Raw genomic sequence first — 19,201 nt, forward strand, 5'->3', positions numbered from 1 at the left:
ATATGCTTAACATAACATGAAGTTGAATCTGGCAGAGATAACACCTTACATTTTCTTTCATTATCTCTTTCACTCTTTCCGTTGCTTTCGTACACACGCTGCTGCTATAATTGCTCACTAGATGGAGCCCTTACATAAACTATTTGTGCATAGGTCATATCAAATAAAAAGTTATTTAAAAGTTATTGCTTTGAAGAGTAGCCATCACTATACATAGTGAATCATTAGAGGGTATCAAAGCTCATCAAAGCCCTGACCTTTCTGCTTTCTGCATTTAAAACTGTCACTAAAACTCTTCTGAACATCTTCTGATCAACTAATCATCTCTCCTAAACTGATGGGAGAGATTCATTCCTCTAATTTTGTTATTCATCTGTTTCAAAAAATATTTTTGTTGAAGATGGAAGTTGAATAAGAGAGTCGGTAAGTTAATTAATTAATTAACTCACAGCAGGAAGTGCAGAGACTGCCACACCGGTATTAGTTGCGCTCTCCGTCCGCCAGTATCCCAGAAGTCTGTTGTGTTGCTGTGACCTCGTAGCTCTCGGTAGTGAGGGAGGAGACTGAAGTGTGTGTGCGCTCGCTGCTCTCCATTGCATGGTGGATGATGGCCGCGTCAAAGCCTGTCGAGCCGCAGTCTGGGAGTGGTTTACCCCGCTGGCAGCTGGCACTGTTGGTAGGGACCCCAATAGTTCTCGGGGTAGGTGCCGTGTACCTATGGAACCGTAGTCGGACGAAGGACAGCCAGGGAAAACGAAATGGGGAAAGGAAAACACCAGAAGGCAGCGCAAGCCCTGTCCAGGGCCAAGACGGCGCAGCTAATCGGGCGAGTCCAGAGGTGGAAAACATGGTATATGCGTCCCTTTAAACCATTCTACATATTTTTGGGTGTATGAGTTGATTAAGCCTCAATAAAGCACTGACATGTTACCACCGTTTCTTGACTAAAATGTATTAGACACGGAAGTGCGTCCAAGGACACGAGCTGTGAATGGGCTGCACCTGCATCTAGCTAGCTGCTAACTTAACTAGTAACGTTAGCCAACCAGGCTTCGCATGTTTTAAAATGTCGACTTGTCACTATCAGCACAAACGACACCATACACACACAGAGGGTTGTTGTATTCAACTATAAAAGCGTGTGCTGCTATAGTCTGTTAGGTTAATCAGTTTTCTTGACATACGTTTCTCTCGTTGCTAGCTGGCAATATCATGAGGAGCATGGGGGCGGGGTAGCTAGTATATTTGTGACGCCGGGGAAGCCAGCACATGTTGCGTTTTCTCGCAGCCCTTCGTTTGGGCCAGATATCTTGCTACCTAGACATGAGATGAGTTCGTTATGAATGGGCCTGACTTAAACTAGGTGTCTCTCTGTGTTGTACCTTTCTGTTTCACTTAACCCAGTTTCCTGTCTTTACTTGCTCTTCACTGCATTACTCACTTGCTGTCTGGGCCATCATCCACCATAATGTGAACGGTTAACCATGGCACATTCACGACTGTAGTCCAGGGTTCAAGGTCTCGCCACTTGAATGAATTAGCATTAGCGTTTTTTTTAGAAGCTATCCAAGCAAATGAGTTCAGTCTCTATCAAGGTTCTTGAAGCATTCAATCTAGCTAGGAAGTGTTAAGCTTCCATGTACTCTTAATTGCAGATAGGCATACTGTCACGACAAACCCTGATAACCGTGGGAAGTTGGGGAGGTTATTGAAAAGGATCACTTCGGCTAAAATGTCTGTGAGCAGTCAGTATACACGACTTTCAGGCAAATTCATCAAGCATGAGTATTGACATATTTTCTGAAACCTCCTGGCAAATAACTACAATAGATACATGAATAGGGTTGAGTTTGGTTTTTGCATGCAGATTGCGTTATCTGTCGCGTTTACATAGTATAGAGACCTGAGGAATGGCTTGTCACACCAGTTACCACCTGCACCAGTGTCCTTTTGATGCCGTTAGTACGCTCTACATTCGCCCACAGATAGCACCATTCATACTGCGTCTCCACATCTTCCGGCTCTGAGTTGATGGCCTGTAATCCCCCTCTCCCATTCTTGCTGATTATCTACTAAGCCTATTGCAGACCGAGGTGGTGTGGATGAGTGCATTATCTGGAGACTAGTACTACACAGACTCAGGATTCTTTGTCTTGAAGAAATAACCCGACATGAGGTCACTGACAACTGTTTCTATTTTGGCGTTCATCGTTTTGCTAACACATGCTTTTCCTCATGGGTCTAGAGTCCTCTAGACCGTGCACAGGGAGCGAAGAACAAGGGCAACAAGTACTTCAAGGCGGGCAAGTATGAGCAGGCCATCCAGTGTTACACGGAGGCCATTGCCCTCTGTCCTGGTGAGCAGAAGGCAGACCTGTCCACCTTCTACCAGAACAGAGCTGCAGCCTATGAACAGCAGGTGAGTGTCAGTTACATTTACATTACATTTAGTCATTTAGCAGACGCTCTTATCCAGAGCGACTTACAGTAAGTGCAGGGACATTCTCCCCGAGGCAAGTAGGGTGAAGTGCCTTGCCCAAGGTTACAACGTCATTTGACACGGCCAGGAATCGAACCAGCACTAGCCCGATTCTCTAACCGCTCAGCCACCGGACTCCATTCAGTTTATTCTGTTATTCTGTTGCCGTGCACACAAGCGTTATCTGAACACTTGAATTTTCTTCGGGGGTAACAATTGGCACAGCGACGGATAGAAAAGGACCCGATGAATGTGCAAACGACTTGACTATCAAATGTCTTTGTAGGAGATGTGTAAAACATCTATGTGGGTCGATTTGTTTTTCTACATTCTGTGGTTGTGGTTTCAGATGAAGTGGACTGAAGTGGTACAGGACTGCACTCATGCTGTGGAGTTAAACCCACGCTACATCAAGGCCCTTTTCAGGAGGGCTAAAGCCCTGGAAAGACTGGACAACAGGAAGGAGTGTCTGGAAGGTGGGACCTAAAGCCTCGTTTCTATGATATGAAGTTTGATCGGACCCTTTTGATGGTAGACTCCTAACTTCCATGTTTGGAGAATCCTTTTGACTTGCTGTTGTGTTTTTGGTCGCTTTTGCACCTGTAGATGTCACAGCGGTGTGCATTCTTGAGGCCTTCCAGAACCAGCAGAGTATGCTGCTAGCAGACAAGGTGCTGAAGTTGCTGGGGAAGGAGAAAGCCAAAGACAAATACAAGGTATGTATTTTACCGAGACATCCTCCATCTTAGACAGGGTAGAACCCGCGAGAACCTTGCACGCCGGAAACGAGAGCCTCCAGCTAACTGATGCCATTTTCCTCACCGGTTCCAGAACCGTGAGCCCCTGATGCCGTCTCCTCAGTTCATCAAGTCCTACTTCAGCTCCTTCACCGATGACATCATCTCCCAGCCCCTGCAGAAGGGCGAGAAGAAGGACGAGGACAAGGACAACGAGGGCGAGGCGGCAGAGGTCACCGAGAGGTCAGTCAGAGATCGTTTTCGGTTCTACAACGTCACCGGCGTTACCAATGCAGGACATATTAGCAGTAACGTGCTCCTGTGTCTCCATAGCTCTGGCTACCTGAAGGCCAAGCAGTACATGGAGGAGGAGAACTATGACAAGATCATTAGCGAATGCACCAAGGAGGTGGAGTCTGGCGGCAGGTACACAGCCGAGGCCCTGTTACTGCGCGCCACCTTCTACCTGCTGATAGGCAACTCCAACGCTGCCCAGCCTGACCTGGACACGGTCATCAACATGCAGGACGCCAATGTCAAGGTACTGACCACCGCCATGCCTTTTTATTCATGTATTTATTTGTAGATATTTTGGGGGCTTTATTTATTGGTGTGGCAGTTGGAGAGGGACAGGAGTCCCTGTCAACAAGCACACTCCAGTTTGTTCTGGTCAGGTGATCTGGTCCTGACTTGTTGTTGTTGTTGTGGTGGTGGTGCCTTGTCAGCTGCGGGCCAACGCCTTGATCAAGCGTGGGAGCATGTACATGCAGCAGCAGCAGCCTCTTCTGTCCACTCAGGACTTCAACATGGCCGCCGAGATCGACACGCACAACGCCGATGTGTACCACCACAGGGGACAGGTAGGGCTCTCCTCTCTGTGGCCCCCTTCTCCAGCAGAATCATATTTTATTATGAATTTGATGTGTGTGGTTTGTCTACTACTTGTATTCCCTTTCTCAGGAATGTTATGTTGCCAAATGGCGTAAAGTGACTTGTGTTGCTTTTACAATACTATCAAAATGATATTGTTTTTGAAGGATTGATATGTTTGTAGCCGGTTTTCAGAGTGAAAACTCTTCATCTGTCTCCTACCAGCACAGTGTTGTGTATGTGTGTGTGTGTGTGTTGGGGTTGACTTCCTGAGACCAGCTGTTGACGTGATGTGTTTCCTGTCCCGCTCAGCTGAAGATCCTGCTGGATCAGGTGGAGGAGGCGGTGGGGGACTTTGACGAGTGCATCATTCTGAGACCGGACTCTGCCCTGGCCCAGGCACAGAAGTGCTTCGCTCTGGTGAGTGGATACAAGGAAACAGGAGTGTAGCTTTCACTATACATGTTTTTTAATTTTTTTAATTTTTTATTAAAGAAAAGGTCAAATCTGCCCTCTGACTCTGATGATATGCTGCTTGTGTGTTCCAGTACAGACAAGCCTACACTGGGAACAACCCCTCCCAGGTTCAGACGGCCATGGATGGCTTTGAGGATGTCATCCGGAGGTTTCCCAGATGTGCAGAGGGCTACGCTCTGTATGCACAGGTACAGTACGCTCTCTGGGTACACTCAGAAGTCATTAGTGTCGGCGTGCACCCGGTAGCTCACAGGTGAAGTGGGTGTACCATGTAGGCTGAGGCCTTACCACAGTGGCCTGGGTTCAGATCCGGGCTTGGACCTGTCTCCCTGCCTTTCCTGTCTCACTTCACTTAACAGTCCAATAAAGCATGAAAATGCCACCAAACTACTTGTGTTGCAAACCATGGTCTCTTGAGTGAACCAGCATTTGAACCAGAATTTGTCTCTTTTTTTTTTGCTGTACATTTAGCAATTTGGCTAGTTATCAGATGAGATGCTATGCGTGCTTTTCAGGCCCTGACCGACCAGCAGCAGTTTGGCAAAGCCGACGAGATGTACGACAAGTGTATCGATCTGGAACCAGATAACGCTACGACATATGTCCACAAGGGGTGAGTGCAACTGTACTCTCACCAAGGGGCTTGTTTTTACGAGTACCCTTACGTTTATTCATTTAGCACACACTCGTCCAAAGCAACATACAAATAGTGCATATAGAAATACATAGGAAAATCAATCTCAACATCTACAACAGTACATAGTACAGTGCAAAAAAAAAAAAAACTCATATGAAGTACAACATCAAACGTCCGCTAATGGCCGAGTCTGTCTCCAGGCTGTTGCAGCTGCAGTGGAAACAGGATCTCGACCTGGGCCTGGATCTCATCAGCAAGGCCATCGAGATCGACAACAAATGTGACTTTGCCTACGAAACCATGGGAACCATCGAGGTTCAAAGGTTAGTTGATCACTATTTGAACCCCCACCCCAAACACACTATAGGATCTTGTGAAGAATCCCCATTTACTCCAAACTTGTAAAAGAAAATGACATGTTTCTTGCTTTTCAGAGGCAACCTGGACAAGGCGATAGACATGTTCAACAAGGCTATTAACCTGGCCAAGTCTGAGATGGAGATGGCTCACCTTTACTCACTGTGTGATGCGGCTTACGCCCAGACCGAAGTGGCCAGGAAGTACGGGCTGAAACCTCCCACGCTGTAACTGCCCCCATCCGACCCCCACCCCTCTACTGCTGAGCCTGTTCAAAACCTCTGCAAATCGGAGTTGTTTTGGGTTTGTACAAAACAAGAGTACTGGTTAGGAAGGCTGTTTAAAAAAAAAAAAAGCGGTTTCTTTCTGGTCGTTATCATGCGAATTTAAACCAGAGTTTAATTTGAGAGGGTATGTACTGTTCACCATGAAACTGATGATTTTTCAGGCCTCTGGAAGTCTTGGGGAAATAAAGGTCTTAACCCACACACCCCATCGTGGCCGGATATAGAGTTTGAGCCTGGATGCTTTTAGTTTCCCTTATGCTTCACTATGAGTATGTTTATTCTTTAGAAAAGGAGAAAAAAAAAAAACTTCTGTTCAGAATCTGTAAGGGGGTCGTCCATTTATAATTTACTAATATTCCCCAATTGAGATGCATTAGGTTGATTATGTCAAATTATAGTTGATTGGTAAATTGTGTGCCATTTAAAGGCTGTCTGACATCTCTGTGCACATTGACAGCTTCATGGTGTTCCAATTAACTGTTCATTAGTTATCTAGCTGTTTCTTGTTCTGAACAGCAGTTGCTCTCTGGTCACATGCATATCCTAACAAATTCTTTAAGTGGCAAATGCAGGATTGCAATTTTAGTCAAATGTGTATGTATATTAAGATGTATGTGTTAGGTGTAATGCTGGAATCTGGACTGTGGGCAAACACTGATGTTAAATTGAAAGATTTGGGTCCTAAAGTGTTTTTATTTTATTTGGGATTGCCTGTTTGTCTTTTTATATATTCTGTACAGCATGTGTGATATTTCTCTTTATAAATAAATGTTAATACAACGCTTGTGCTGAGATACTGGTCTTAAGCATTAACTTCAAATGAAACCTTAGACCTGACAACATAATTGATAGACATAATGTTCCAAATGTACTGCTTCAATTTTGGTTGGGGCGGTTTCCAACTGCTTGTATTTTCAGGACATGTTAGAATGGACTTTTTGGAAGGTATTGTCTGGCTCACAGTCTTCAGTGAGTTTTTATTTTAAAAGGCCACATGTGCTTCTGTTGACGTGCTCTGAGAACAACGTTTGGCTCTGTATTTCCAGAAACAACACTAACAATATTATTCTAATCACAGAGCTGTGTCACGACCAAAGTCATTCGAATGTGCAAATAAAGCTATAACGACTGAAAGTCTTAATTTATTTAACATGTAACCATGCAGTCATGAATAATTACACCTTAAGCAAAAGTAATAATGTGCTAAACTAAATATGCTATTGTTAATCATCATTAGGTCTTAAACCACAGCAAACATACAGGCCCAGTTTCCTAGCCACGGATAAAGCCTATAGTCCTAGACTAAACAGTGAATTCTTCACTTACTTTAGGACAACTGTGCCTATGTCTACCTCCACTACACAATTTAACCTCGCTTTTGGTTTGGCATTTTCAGTTTTAAACGTTTATCCCTAGTATTTTGCAGTTGTACACTAGTTATTGTGCTTGAAGCCAGAAGCCTTATTTATGATAAGCAAGTAAAGCATTCGTTACAATTGAATTCTATTTAATCGGGAATTTCTAGTCGAGATATGGAGTGATATGGATCTGGTCAATTATCAGTGATGTCACTGCTAGTGGCACTTTTGCTTTTGCAGTAAAAATGATTGTTTATTCATTGTCATGTCAAGTCATGAAGGAAACTTGCACCCACTTTACTTTGAAATAACTACAGTGGCACGTGTGTTTTTATCAACAATTAATCCATACATTATAAAATGACAGATTCAAATAGTCGGATAAAAAATGTAAAATGTAAGTTTCATTGGCCACTAGAGGTGTGAAAGAGACTTGCAACAAGTGCGAAATACATCGTGACACAAAGCTCACGTTGACGGCATAATTTTGACGTGGACGTCAATACAACAATGGCGGATGCTGTGGAGGAAGTTCTTCAGGGCAGCTGGTAATATAATATATTATCTTAAAAATCCAGACCCAGTTCTATCTCTATGACAGTTAGCTGGCTACGTCGTTTTTAATAAGCATATAGCAGGTGGTTAATCGGTCGGTATTATAAACGTAGCTTGTAGCCTCGCTCGGAGAGAGACCGATTAAAAGCGATGCACGTCGTTTTATCCCTCTGTCCGGCCTGACTGAGTCCCTCCCAGACCGGTCCGCTTTGCTTAGCCTACTTGGTTTCTGTGATATATATATATCGGATTGTCATTCATAGCTGACTATTGTTTTGATTACAAAGATTGGTGTTATAACTGTAATGGATGCGTTGTGTTACTGTTTTGCCCCGATCGCGAGACAGACTAGTCGTAGATGCTTGTCAAAGGTGACGTGGTTGGCTTTGATTTTGTAAGCAGGCTAGCTGAGCTTGCAAGCTCTTATAATCCTCATATTAATCTATCTGATATGCACGCTTCAATAAAAGTACTTTGCGTGTTACGGCCATATTCATTGTTGGTGAAAACTAGACAAGTGTCAATTCGTGTGGTCGAGCTTGCTAACTGAAGCGCTAACTAAATGTGAACACACAGCCATATAACAATGAAGTCTGGCTAGCTATCTATAGTTTAACAAAAGGACAGTATTCTTCAGGATAAACACAACAAACTACCCAAGGAAAAGGGGTTGGTCTGTATAATTAGTACATTGCGATGACATCAGCTTTGACTTCCTGGTCCCTCTGTCCAGCTAAACAAGGGAATCACATTCCACGAAGCCAAGGGCAGGATGTTGTGGTCACACAGCTAAAATGGTGATAAACAAGTGCATTATAAACGTCACCCCCAACACTTTTGCAATAGTTATTATACAATTATATAACTAAAGTAGTCTTACCCCTGAAGTTCATTGGGAGGGTGAGTTTGCTTTAATAAGAGTCCCGCAGGTTGAAAGGTTTACTCCAGATGCATTAGATGCAGATACTCTGTATCTTTGCTTTAATCCCTGTGCTGTTGATGAAACATTGCTGTCAGTGGCTTTGGCTTGAGGCGTGTGATGATTCAGAATGACCAGGAACATTATCTGAGCCTTAGTGTTGGTTTGAAAGGCCTGTTAATGTCAAGAGTTATGTGTAAATGTGGTTTGCAGTGGACCGAGCAAAGATGGCTGGAAAGGATTCCAAGCATGTTGAGGCAATTTCCGCCATTTGCAATGCATCATCCCCTTGTTTGGTTGAGCCAGTCTGCTTGTTTACTTAACGAAAGACGAAAGGGAAATTAAGGCAGAGATGGACGATTACTGTTTTAGATATATGGAGGCTCCGAGAGGTCCTGCCCTGTCCTAAACACACCCAGAGATAGCTTGACCACCTAACATGAATCCCGAACACATGCATGCCATTTGCGGGCAGGACAAAGACACTGAATATTGCAGAGCAGCTATGAGCTTTGCAGATCCGTGCTTGCCCTCTGCCAGGTGTTTCTGCAACGCCAGGCTCCTGCTGTCTCCCTTCATGGAAGATCCGCTCATACATAATGATTGCCGCTGGTGTCACCGTTAGGGGGAGAGAGAGGAAAAAAGGAGCGGGGGGAGGGGGGGGGGGGAGGTTGCGAGGAGAGAGTCATGTTTCAGGTGTTTTCCATTTGGTGGGGGATGGATGTTTTCGATGCCGACTGAAAACCAGGCTCCACAACCATGAGGGTCAGGTGACACATGGATGGATCTCCACCTCCGGGGAGCGTTGGGTGATCTGCTTGGATTCGGGGCTTTCAGGGCGGTTGCTCTGGTAACAGCAAGGACTTTGACCACTCGGCTGTTCCTGTGATAGTCCGTCCTCTCTTGCTCAATCTGGCCCCTGATTGATGTACAGTCTTATAGAGCGCTTATGTCTGATCGAAGAACGAGAGCCTGTGATATGATCCACCTTGATCTCTAGCTGTCTCAGTGCTGAGTAGCTTTGTGACTGTGCTGCCCCTAAAGAGACAAACCTCAGTGTTGGTATTGTTTGTTGTTGTTTGGTGTGTACATCTATTGTAGATGTTGTAATTTGCCTTCAATCTGCATTTTACGGCCAACAGACACAGATCCTTCCACATTGGCCGTCGATTCATAAAATAAACATGAAACAAATAGGCCTAGAATGGGATGTGTCTGATGTTCTTGAAAGACGTCCATCAGAGCAGGTCGTCTCCCGGAGGAGTCTTCGCCTGGTCTGACGGTCTGGTGTGTTCGGTTCTTCAGGGACCAGGATCTGGCCGAGGCCCTGGACTCCGGGGGGTCGGACACAGAGATGGAGAGGGCCGCCATCCAGGTCCAGGAGCCGGCTGAACCGAAGGCCAAGCTCTGGAAGGTGAGGAGGAGAGGAGAGGAGAAGAGGAGGGGTCAGAGTTGAGAGGGAGGAGGAGGAGGTTGGGAGTTGACGGAGGGGAGTCTGCATTCCAGAACGGCTGCATTCCGCAAAGAAGACAGCACCCACAGCTCATTAGTTACACACTAAGGGAGAAATCAGCCCTTTGTACGATTTATCTCTGCGGTTAAATGAGAAGCCTGGAAGCGTGTCCCTGTGCGGGGCTGACCAGCTGACTCCCTGCCTCCTGTGTGTCGGCAGATCGCCCTGAACGTGGCCGGCAAGGGAGACAGCCTGTCTTCCTGGGACGGCCTCCTGGATCTCCCGGAGCAGACACTCATTCACAACCGCAGCCAGCAGCTGATCCGTGAGTGCCCTTCACCCCCCCCCCCCCCCCCGCCCTCTCGCTGACCGTCACGGCAACGAGCAAAGATCAGTTCCCTCACAGGGAGAACACTAGCATGTCCGAAAATCACCCAGAGGAAGGCCGGCCCTTTAATAAGAAGAGAAAGACGGGCTCATAGCCTGGCAGGAGTGCTCAGCTAGACTTGGGCCTGTCTTTGCCAGGGGGAAGGTTGAACTAAATATGACACAGGGAATCGCTCCAGATAGCCTGTCACCCAGTAAAAATGTCTCCCCCTTCAGGAGGAGTGCTTGGTTAGGACCTGGTGCCCCTTCCCCCCCCCCCCCCCCCCCCAGCCAACCCTGTTTGTTGTCACTGACCACAGAGCAGCTGGGCGTGTCCGAGGAGGAGGGAAGCGCCATGGTGTCGGACGTCGAGTCGGTCATTACGTTCTACTGCAAGTCCAGGAACATCGCGTTCACCCCCGACCTGGCCTGGCCTCACCTGCTCAAGCCCCTGCTGGGCCTCCAGCTGACCCGCAGCGAGCTCTACAACTGCTTCTACGCCATCATGAACAAGTACATCCCCCGGTGAGATGCTCTCTCCCTCTCCCTCTCTCTCTCCCTCTCTCTCCCTCTCCCTCTCCCTCTCTCTCTCTCTCTCTCTCTCTCTCTCCTCTCTCTCCATGCTCTCAGACAGTGGGATGTGGTGAAATACATCTCTTACTGAGCTGCTCCACGTCTGTCTCCAGGGACTGCGTGTCGAAGGGTCGTCCGTTCCACCTGTACAGGCTGCTGCTGCAGTACCACGAGCCGGAGCTCTGCTCCTTCCTGGACACCAAGAAGGTCACCCCAGACTCCTACGCCATCGACTGGGTCAGTCTCCAAACCGGCACTAGGGCTTCTCTCGTTCGGATTGAAAGGTTACGGACTGGCTCTGAAAGGCACTGACTGGTTATGTGTGTGTGTGTGTGTCTACTACAGCTGGGCAGTCTGTTTGCCAGTCACTGCCCTCCTGAGGTCACCCAGGCCATCTGGGACATCTACCTCCATCAGGCCGACCCCTTCCTCATCTTCTTCCTCATGCTCATCATCCTCGTCAACGCCAAGTAGGTCCCCCTCCCGCGTTAAACGCTTCCGTCACAGACGAGGTCAGCTTGGTGCTCTGCTGGTGTTGCAGGCTGTGACTGGTGCTGTCGCTGTGCTCCGTGTCCCCACAGAGATAACGTCCTTGGACAGGAAGCGGACAGCAAGGCTGACATCACCAGTGAGTCGCGTCAGACGGATCTCTACGCACGTTTGCTCGGGGGCTGTTTGTATGAGGTTGTATCCTGATGTGTGTGTGTGTGTGTGTGTGTGTTACAGAGATGTTGCTGGAGTCTCCCGCTCTTCTGGAGGTTGAGGACATTGAAGACCTCTTCTCCCTGGCCCAGTACTATTACAGCAAGACACCTCTGTCCCTCAGAAAGGTACGCTGCTGCTTCCTCACCCGACCAGGTCGTCAAACACGGTCCCTCAGAACCCAGAAGAGGTTTCTAGAAGGTGCAGGGACTCCCTCTAGTGATTGGCTAGCAGAACGATTGACAGCCACGTTGATTCTGGGTGTCTGCAGGAGAACCAGAACCTGTTCGGCAGCAGTTTGGTGGCTCTGAAGGAGGAGGACATGGACCTCAGCCAGGCGCTCTGCCTCCCCGTGTCTGTACCCGAGATCCTGCAGGCCAACCACCTCCAGCAGGTGAGACACATGTCTGGGTCTGGGCTCTGGGGTGTGGAGACCGAGGGTCTGGAGGCCTGGGAAAGACTGAATTGCGCGCGTGTGTGTGTGTGTGTGTGTAGCAGGACGGAGTGCGGTTCTTTGTGGTCGACTGTCGGCCCGCAGAGCAGTACAATGCAGGACATCTCTCCACAGCCTTCCATCTGGACTCAGACCTGGTGAGAACCGTGATAGAGGGACACCTCATTGGACGATTTGGAGAGGAAGTGCGCTGGGGGGGGGGGGGGGGGGGGGTGATAAAGGGAACTGAATGGGGCTATTTGTAGGTCGCTTTGGATCGAAAAGATCCGCATAGTGTATCGAATGTCAAATTTCATGTCGATACCGCTCGTCTCTGTCCAGATGCTTCAGAACCCGTCAGAGTTCGCCCTGTCGGTCAAGTCTCTGCTGGAGGCCCAGAAGCAGTCTCTGGAGTCTGGCTCGGTGGCCAGTGGAGAGCACCTGTGCTTCATGGGCAGCGGGAGGGAGGAGGAGGACATGTACATGAACATGGTGCTGGCCCACTTCCTGCAGGTGAGACGCCCACGACGGCGGTCGGACTTGAGGAGACGGCTTTCATCCGACCGGGGGTTTATAGTCGAACGGTCGAGGGGAAAACGCTCACTGCTACCACAGCGCTGTGAGCTTTGTGCGTTACCTGCATCCCACGCTAAAGCCCAATTTATACTTAGGTCGCAGACACTTTTGAAAAGGTCGCCGACAGAAATGACGTCTCGGTCGACACTTTTAACCGTCGCTTAGAAGTGTCGCCTACCAGGAGAAATTTCTACTGGCGCTGATGTCGTCACAAAAATTAAAATTGTCAGTTTCTCCGATTGATCACCTAGGCTACAAAGCGTTAACAATGTAACCATAGCTATGAATGTAACGGTAAAATGATTCTGTTTACGTCACGCGAACCTTGAGCACAGGCGACTGTTTGCCGAAGTATAAATGCAGCAGCCTGAGCGACACTTTTCTTTTTTCGTCGGCGACCATTTCAAAAGTGTCCGCGACCGAAGTATACATTTAGCTTAACTCTGACGGTGACTTCGTGTGTTCGCAGAAAAACAAGGAGTACATCAGCATCGCAAAAGGCGGGTTCATGGGTGAGTTTGTCGACCCGCGAGGCGATTGCTGCCCCCAGATGAGGCAGGTCTGTGTTTAACACGTCGCGTCTCTCCCCTCGTGTCGCCAGCCCTCCAGCAGCACCTGGCGGACATGAACGTGGATGGTCTTGACAGCTCTTACGTCCACTGGATAGTCAGTACGTCTGGCTCCCACAGTAGTCTGAGCTCGGCTGATGTGAGTCTACCCCTCCCTCACAAACTGCCTCTCTTCCCTGTTGCTCCACGTGACATTCACTTCCTGTTGAATTTCCCTTCCTTGCTTTTGTTTCGGACATTGTGGCTGGTGTCTGTTGTCCATCTTGTGTTCATCTCTCCTTTTCTCTCTCTCCCTCTCTCTCTCTCTCTCTCTCCCTCCCTCTCGCTCTCTCTCTCGCGCTCTCTCTCTCTACGCTCCCCCAGGGGGAGTCTTTTGGGAGCGCAGGGGAGGGAAAAGGGGTTAAGTCCCTGGTAAACAAGATGACCTTTGCCCTCAAGTCCAAGTCTGTGAACGTGAAGGAGAAGATGATCAGCTTTATAGAGAACACTTCCACACCCGTGGACAGGTAAATTGTTCACATGCTCCTGAGCCGAACCCAAACCTCTCGCCTTGAGCTTCTCTAACCAGGCAAAACACTGGTTACATTCACCTCCAGCAAATCAACAAATAATCATTCACTGATATTATTTTTATTTTTATTAAATACAATTAAAATTGTGTTACGAGCAGCTTTGATGTCACCCTGACTGTCCTCGGCTTACCGTACTTTGTGCCTTATCCCATGCTAGAATATCTTTCACTCTGCCCTGGCCAGAGAAGGGGATACTAGATCGGTAAGAGTTCAACATCAGCTTCGAACTGTGTCTCACCAGCATGAACACTGGATCCAGCTCTGGGGGGCTGGCTGTCTTAGGGACCCCTGGGGGGGCCTGAGAATCCCCCGGGGGGGTGGGGGGGGGGGTGAGCCAGATGAGTGGAGCCTGGGCCTGAGCCTCACTAACGCATGCTTATTAACACAACGTGTAACACTCGCCACCTAGCTGCCCTGCACTCACTCACCACCCCAGTCCAGAGCTGTCATCTGGATGGGGCGGACCATGATGCACTGCTCCTAGGACCTCAGGGTCACCTGGTGTCACGGGATGTCCCTCTGCTTTCTCACTAACAGTATCCAGCTCTCTGTGTCGGCAATGTGGAGCTACCCTGTGTCTGTGTGCCTCAACTTAGTCCTTGTCTCACTCTGTAGGCTTCCTGTCTTCTTCTGTAGGGAGATCCGAATCTCGGCCTTTCTTAGAGTACTCACCTGTAGTTTCCTGTTCATGACAAGCCCTAGCCTCACAGGGGCTAACCAGGGCGGTGTGCTTCTGCCTGGTCCTCTACATCCGCAGCGTCACATTTGGATTACAGCCCTGGAGACCACTCCTGATCCTGTGTGCACTACCCGTCCGGGTAGAAGTGTCTCTTAAACCCTGTTTCCTCAACGTAGTGAAGCTGACTTATCTTGGATGTGTCTGACAGCTGGCCTGGAGGTCCCATCTGAACGCACGGCTCATGCTGCAGTCCTCAGTGCCTTACATGTGTGTGTGTGTGTGTGTCTGTGCGATTGTGAGGAATCCTCTCACTGTATTCAATGTAATACATGGTGTGTGTCCTTCCGTAGGTCTGTCTGGTTGTGTATACACAAGTATACACAACTACTGTTGCTGTTGTTGTTGTTGTGAGTCTACTAACAGCGTGTGCCTCTGCGGTAAGTGTTCTAAGGCTCCTCTGTGTGTGTGTGTGTGTCCCTGCCAGACATGTGAGCAGCAGCGACCGGGTGGGGAAGCCGTACAGGGGGGTGAAGCCTGTCTTCAGCATCGGAGACGAGGAAGAGTACGACACAGGTAAACCAGCCTCGTGGAACCAATCAGCGATCAGGACACTGCCACGTCCTTCAACGCCAGCCTGGTTCCGTCTAAGGTGGTCTCACCAAACCCTAACCCTGACCCCCCCCCCCCCCCCCCCCCCCTCGGCATTGTTTTCTCTCCTCCTTCGCAGACGAGATCGACAGCTCGTCCATTTCGGACGACGACAGGAAGGAGATCGTCAACATCCAGACGTGGATCAACAAGCCGGACGTGAAGCATCACATTCCCTGCAACGAGGTCAAGGAGACGGGTCACATGTTCCCAAGGTCCGGCGTCTTTTTCGAAACGCATGACAGCTTTATTGATCTTGAAAACATTGACGTTGTTTATCAGACATGGGGGTTTTGTTGTCCATACAAACACTTGTGTGAGCTTGGTTCAGTGTAAGGGATGAAATTGCCAATTGGGAAACAGAACGCAGCTCTTTTCTTTTTCAAGTAATCGTGAATGTCAGGTCTTTTTTAGACTATCTTACCAGTGCCATACCCATACAGCAGTCACATGAATGTCTATATGATCACTATGACTTGAATGCAGACCCAGACTAACAGGTTCTATATTATGGACACGGCGTACGTACAGTAGTATCATACATTATGGTGATCTTTAGAATTACCTTTTCTTTTTGAGGCTTCTCAGAAAATAAAACCCCACACAAAATATCTTTTAGTTTTTTAATCCGTGTACGTATTAGTTCGATATGTTGTGTTACAAAAAAAAACCCGGTTCTCCTGTCTCTCTCAGTCACCTGCTGGTAACGGCCACCCACATGTACAGCCTGAGGGAGATCGCCTCGCGGAAGGGCTTCGCCTACATCCAGTCGAGGCAGCCGCTCAACTCCGTGGTGAAGATCACCTCCAAGAAGAAGCATCCGGAACTCATCACCTTTAAGTTCGGCAGCAACAACACGGCCGGAGTGGAGATCTCTGCGGTTGAGAGGTAGGGGGCGCTAAGGCTGGATGACATCTGAGCAGGCTTTGCTGACTTTAAGTGTAGCTATAATTTTCTCGCCTTCTAAGAGAAAAAAAACTGTAGTTGATTAAACTGTAGTTGACAACTTGTATTGTGATATACATAAACAAGGAGTATTCAATAACTATTCAGTACAATTTACATCTCTAAATAATAATAGAAAATGTGTGCGAGCATGAACACAACAATAACACGAGTGCAGAGTACAGTAAGTCGATGTGATATCCTTAAACACACCTCCCATTCTCTCCCCAGGTATCTAATTCCAAACGCAGGCGACGCCACCAAGGCCATCAAGCAGCAGATCATGAAAGTTCTGGATGCCCTCGAGAGTTCCTAAGCAGAGAGAGGCTGTAGGGGCACCCTGGATGTCCAGAAGAAGACCTGCTGCAGAGGGGGGGGGGGGGGGGGGGTGTGTATGTCAGCTGAAGGGAGGATGTGGTGTGTGTGTGTGTCAGCTGAAGGCAGGATGTGCCCCCGCCTCTCCTCTCGGGACACCTCCCAGCTACAGTGACGGTTCACCTCTCCCATTCCTGGGGACACGGGGTCATGGAGGTCAACGGATGACCTGAGGAAACGTTGGACTGTGCTTATTGAATAGTGTTGCTCCCCGTCACTATTCTCCTCATACTAATTAAACTAGGTTATGTTTGAATTTACTTTACATTTTCTTTATTTGTGGGGAGGGAAATAACTGTCAAAAGGTGGGTTATGATTGCATTACAGGGTTCTGTCTAGCCTTAAATCGAGCCCGATTATCTTCCAGTGTCACACATGCAGAAAGGTCCTGCAACATTGGGCCACCGCGGGCCAGTAGCTGTTTCCTTGTTTATCATAGGACTTAAAGATGTCACAACTGTCCACATGGAAACAGTCATTAGAAATGTAAGCAGTGTTTGGATCAGGAGACCAGTATTGTTGCTTAAGTCCATTTAGAGTTTTCAACTCAAGGATCTAAAATGGATTGGTGTTTTCCCATTGGTCAGTCTCTTATACAACAGTGTCTTGGTTTGTTAGATTCCAGCTTTGAAAATAAAGGTGATTCACATAAATTATTTGTTAAAGAAATGGAGTGCTAAGGAGTTATTAGACTAGCGAACGACTCCATATTATTTGGATTAATAGCAGCACAATTTTCAATAGTCTTCTCTGTATTTTCAAATATGAAAGAATATCGTTAAAGGCTGAGTCTGCACATGTCACAGGGTTCAGTTCAAGTCCATTCTCTAGTCAATCTGGTTTAGAAACTTGTTTGATGTAACGTGACAACTGTTTTTGATACTTGTCCTTAAGGAAGTTTTTATTTCCAGCTCACAGCCTTAAATAGAAATTATTTGAGGATGTTTATAAATATGTACTGTATATATTGTAAACTGCTCCATATCAAAAACAGATATTTGCAACACTTTGAACTCTTGGTGTATCCAGACAGTACTGATATGCGGTTGATATTTAACCGGTTGCTGACTAGTCCGACCAGCCTCCTCTTGAGGGTCTCCTGTTCATTGACTAAAGTGTAAACCATTTATAAAGTGTTTATGAAACCCTGAATGTCTCTGGTTTCTATGTGTATTGTAACAATCCTGACTTTTAGATGGGTTAGAAATATACTGTTTAGGGGCAGACCATCAGGATCCGTTGTTTTCAACAGAGATGTGCTATATGGACAAAAGTATTAGTCCACCAGACTATCACACCTATGGGCGATTCTTAGATTATGTGTACTTTTGGCCTTGTGAAGTGGAGTGAAAAAAACATTATACAAATTCAACTCACACAGCTCCATATGTTTAAATAACTAGTGTAGTATGGATATCCATTAAACTTCAAACTAAATTTACAAGACTAATGGTTTTTTTTCACATTTTTATCTGACCCCGAGTAAACAAATGTCATTTCCACCACATTTCATTTAACACCTATAAATAAACAGTGTAATAATTTAAACATCCTAGAATTTTCTAGGACCATTATCTTAACTAGTTGTACCAGTAACTACTATTTATAACAATAATTCATTTTTTAATTACCTTATTTTAACTGTCCTAAGGATCAAATGCTGAACTGTACACTTTTCACAGTGTGAAATTCAATATTACTTTGGGTAGGTCCTTGTAAATAATTAATAATCTGTTTTTTTTTTACATAAAGTAATGCAAGCCATCAATAAATGTAAACATGATTTTAATATGAGCTGACTAATTTTGGGGAATTTTGTGAAAAATATGTGCTGTGATGGAAATGACGAGCTGTGGTGGAAATGACAAGGTGTTGTGGAAATGACAAAAGCTAAACACTTAGAGAAAACATAGATATATTTATTAGAAAAAACATAAATCATTCAACTTCATTTACAACACCATGTGAAAACCATCCACTCACTTTGGTGTTGCTATAAGCCAACATCTAATTTCTGGCTTTTTGGCAAAATCTTCAAACTCTCACAGAACTGTAACAGTACATGCTGTAAATAACCCCAAAGCTGGTGGGTTGGCAAGAATACTTAAAATAAATGATGATTTCTTTTTGAGAGTCAATAGAGAGTCTCTCTTCAATGAACACTTAACTTGTATTCAAAGAACTAGTGATTGTAGTGTCATAGACAACTTTTACGAAGTGCCCCTCGGATTTCCTTCCAAACAGGCACAATAATTTCTTTGTGCCTTTTAGTGACGGGTACAGGCTCAGGGATAAGGCCTAGGACATGCATGGTTTAATACCAAACTATGTCATCTCTTTGAGGCCAAAATAACCGATTTTCACCTACACGGCTCATGGTTTTCACTAGAGCTCCACTATACCGATCAACATCTTGAATGATGCCAGGATAAGCATCGCCATCATAATTCACGGCACACCACTGACCAACTAGGCCCTCGTTGAGATCATCAATACGCTGCTTGTGATGGACGGTGACTGGATGTGATGTACTGGCTGAGGGAATATTTTCATCCCATGTAGGGAACGTGACCATCTCGGGTTGGTAGCACTGGCAATCAAGAGGCGCAGAGCAGAAGCAGCTGAGGATTCTCC

At 46.8% G+C, this 19,201-nt stretch overlaps 2 protein-coding genes across 5 annotated transcripts; both read left to right on the plus strand.

Annotated features, from left to right (window-relative positions):
- The first annotated feature begins 518 nt into the window (after positions 1–518).
- Positions 519–6,636, plus strand: tomm70a (translocase of outer mitochondrial membrane 70 homolog A (S. cerevisiae)). The gene is made up of 12 exons (XM_062450532.1): positions 519–850; positions 2,246–2,419; positions 2,829–2,955; positions 3,086–3,195; positions 3,311–3,459; positions 3,550–3,757; positions 3,942–4,076; positions 4,399–4,506; positions 4,635–4,751; positions 5,079–5,176; positions 5,401–5,523; positions 5,635–6,636. Exons 1-12 carry the CDS (start codon positions 605–607, stop codon positions 5,786–5,788), a joined length of 1,749 nt encoding a protein of 582 aa, XP_062306516.1. The 5' UTR covers positions 519–604; the 3' UTR covers positions 5,789–6,636.
- Positions 6,637–7,628: 992 nt separating this feature from the next.
- Positions 7,629–17,715, plus strand: tbc1d23 (TBC1 domain family, member 23). 4 transcript variants are annotated; one of them, XM_062450614.1, is made up of 19 exons: positions 7,629–7,750; positions 9,982–10,090; positions 10,349–10,454; positions 10,816–11,020; positions 11,182–11,305; positions 11,414–11,538; positions 11,650–11,696; positions 11,795–11,898; positions 12,042–12,164; positions 12,266–12,361; positions 12,546–12,716; positions 13,249–13,291; positions 13,381–13,487; positions 13,712–13,854; positions 14,078–14,122; positions 15,084–15,172; positions 15,327–15,462; positions 15,941–16,135; positions 16,424–17,715. In XM_062450614.1, exons 1-19 carry the CDS (start codon positions 7,713–7,715, stop codon positions 16,506–16,508), a joined length of 2,091 nt encoding a protein of 696 aa, XP_062306598.1. In that variant the 5' UTR covers positions 7,629–7,712; the 3' UTR covers positions 16,509–17,715. The 4 variants fall into 4 exon arrangements, with proteins under 4 accessions (XP_062306598.1, XP_062306600.1, XP_062306601.1 ...); XM_062450616.1 differs by having other exon boundaries at positions 12,269–12,361; XM_062450617.1 differs by lacking the exon at positions 14,078–14,122.
- Positions 17,716–19,201: the final 1,486 nt, after the last annotated feature.

Source organism: Osmerus eperlanus, chromosome 24 (genome assembly GCF_963692335.1).
Source record: "Osmerus eperlanus chromosome 24, fOsmEpe2.1, whole genome shotgun sequence".
NCBI classification, from domain to species: domain Eukaryota; kingdom Metazoa; phylum Chordata; class Actinopteri; order Osmeriformes; family Osmeridae; genus Osmerus; species Osmerus eperlanus.

Coding starts and splice junctions, on each gene's coding strand:
- tomm70a (XM_062450532.1), top strand. CDS start 605: ATGATGGCCGCGTCAAAGCCTGTCGAGCCGCAGTCTGGGAGTGGTTTA. Junction 5,177..5,400: donor ACGACATATGTCCACAAGGG/GTGAGTGCAACT, acceptor GTCTGTCTCCAG/GCTGTTGCAGCTGCAGTGGA. Junction 5,524..5,634: donor GGAACCATCGAGGTTCAAAG/GTTAGTTGATCA, acceptor CTTGCTTTTCAG/AGGCAACCTGGACAAGGCGA.
- tbc1d23 (XM_062450614.1), top strand. CDS start 7,713: ATGGCGGATGCTGTGGAGGAAGTTCTTCAGGGCAGCTG. Junction 11,021..11,181: donor ATGAACAAGTACATCCCCCG/GTGAGATGCTCT, acceptor GTCTGTCTCCAG/GGACTGCGTGTCGAAGGGTC. Junction 12,362..12,545: donor TCCATCTGGACTCAGACCTG/GTGAGAACCGTG, acceptor GTCTCTGTCCAG/ATGCTTCAGAACCCGTCAGA.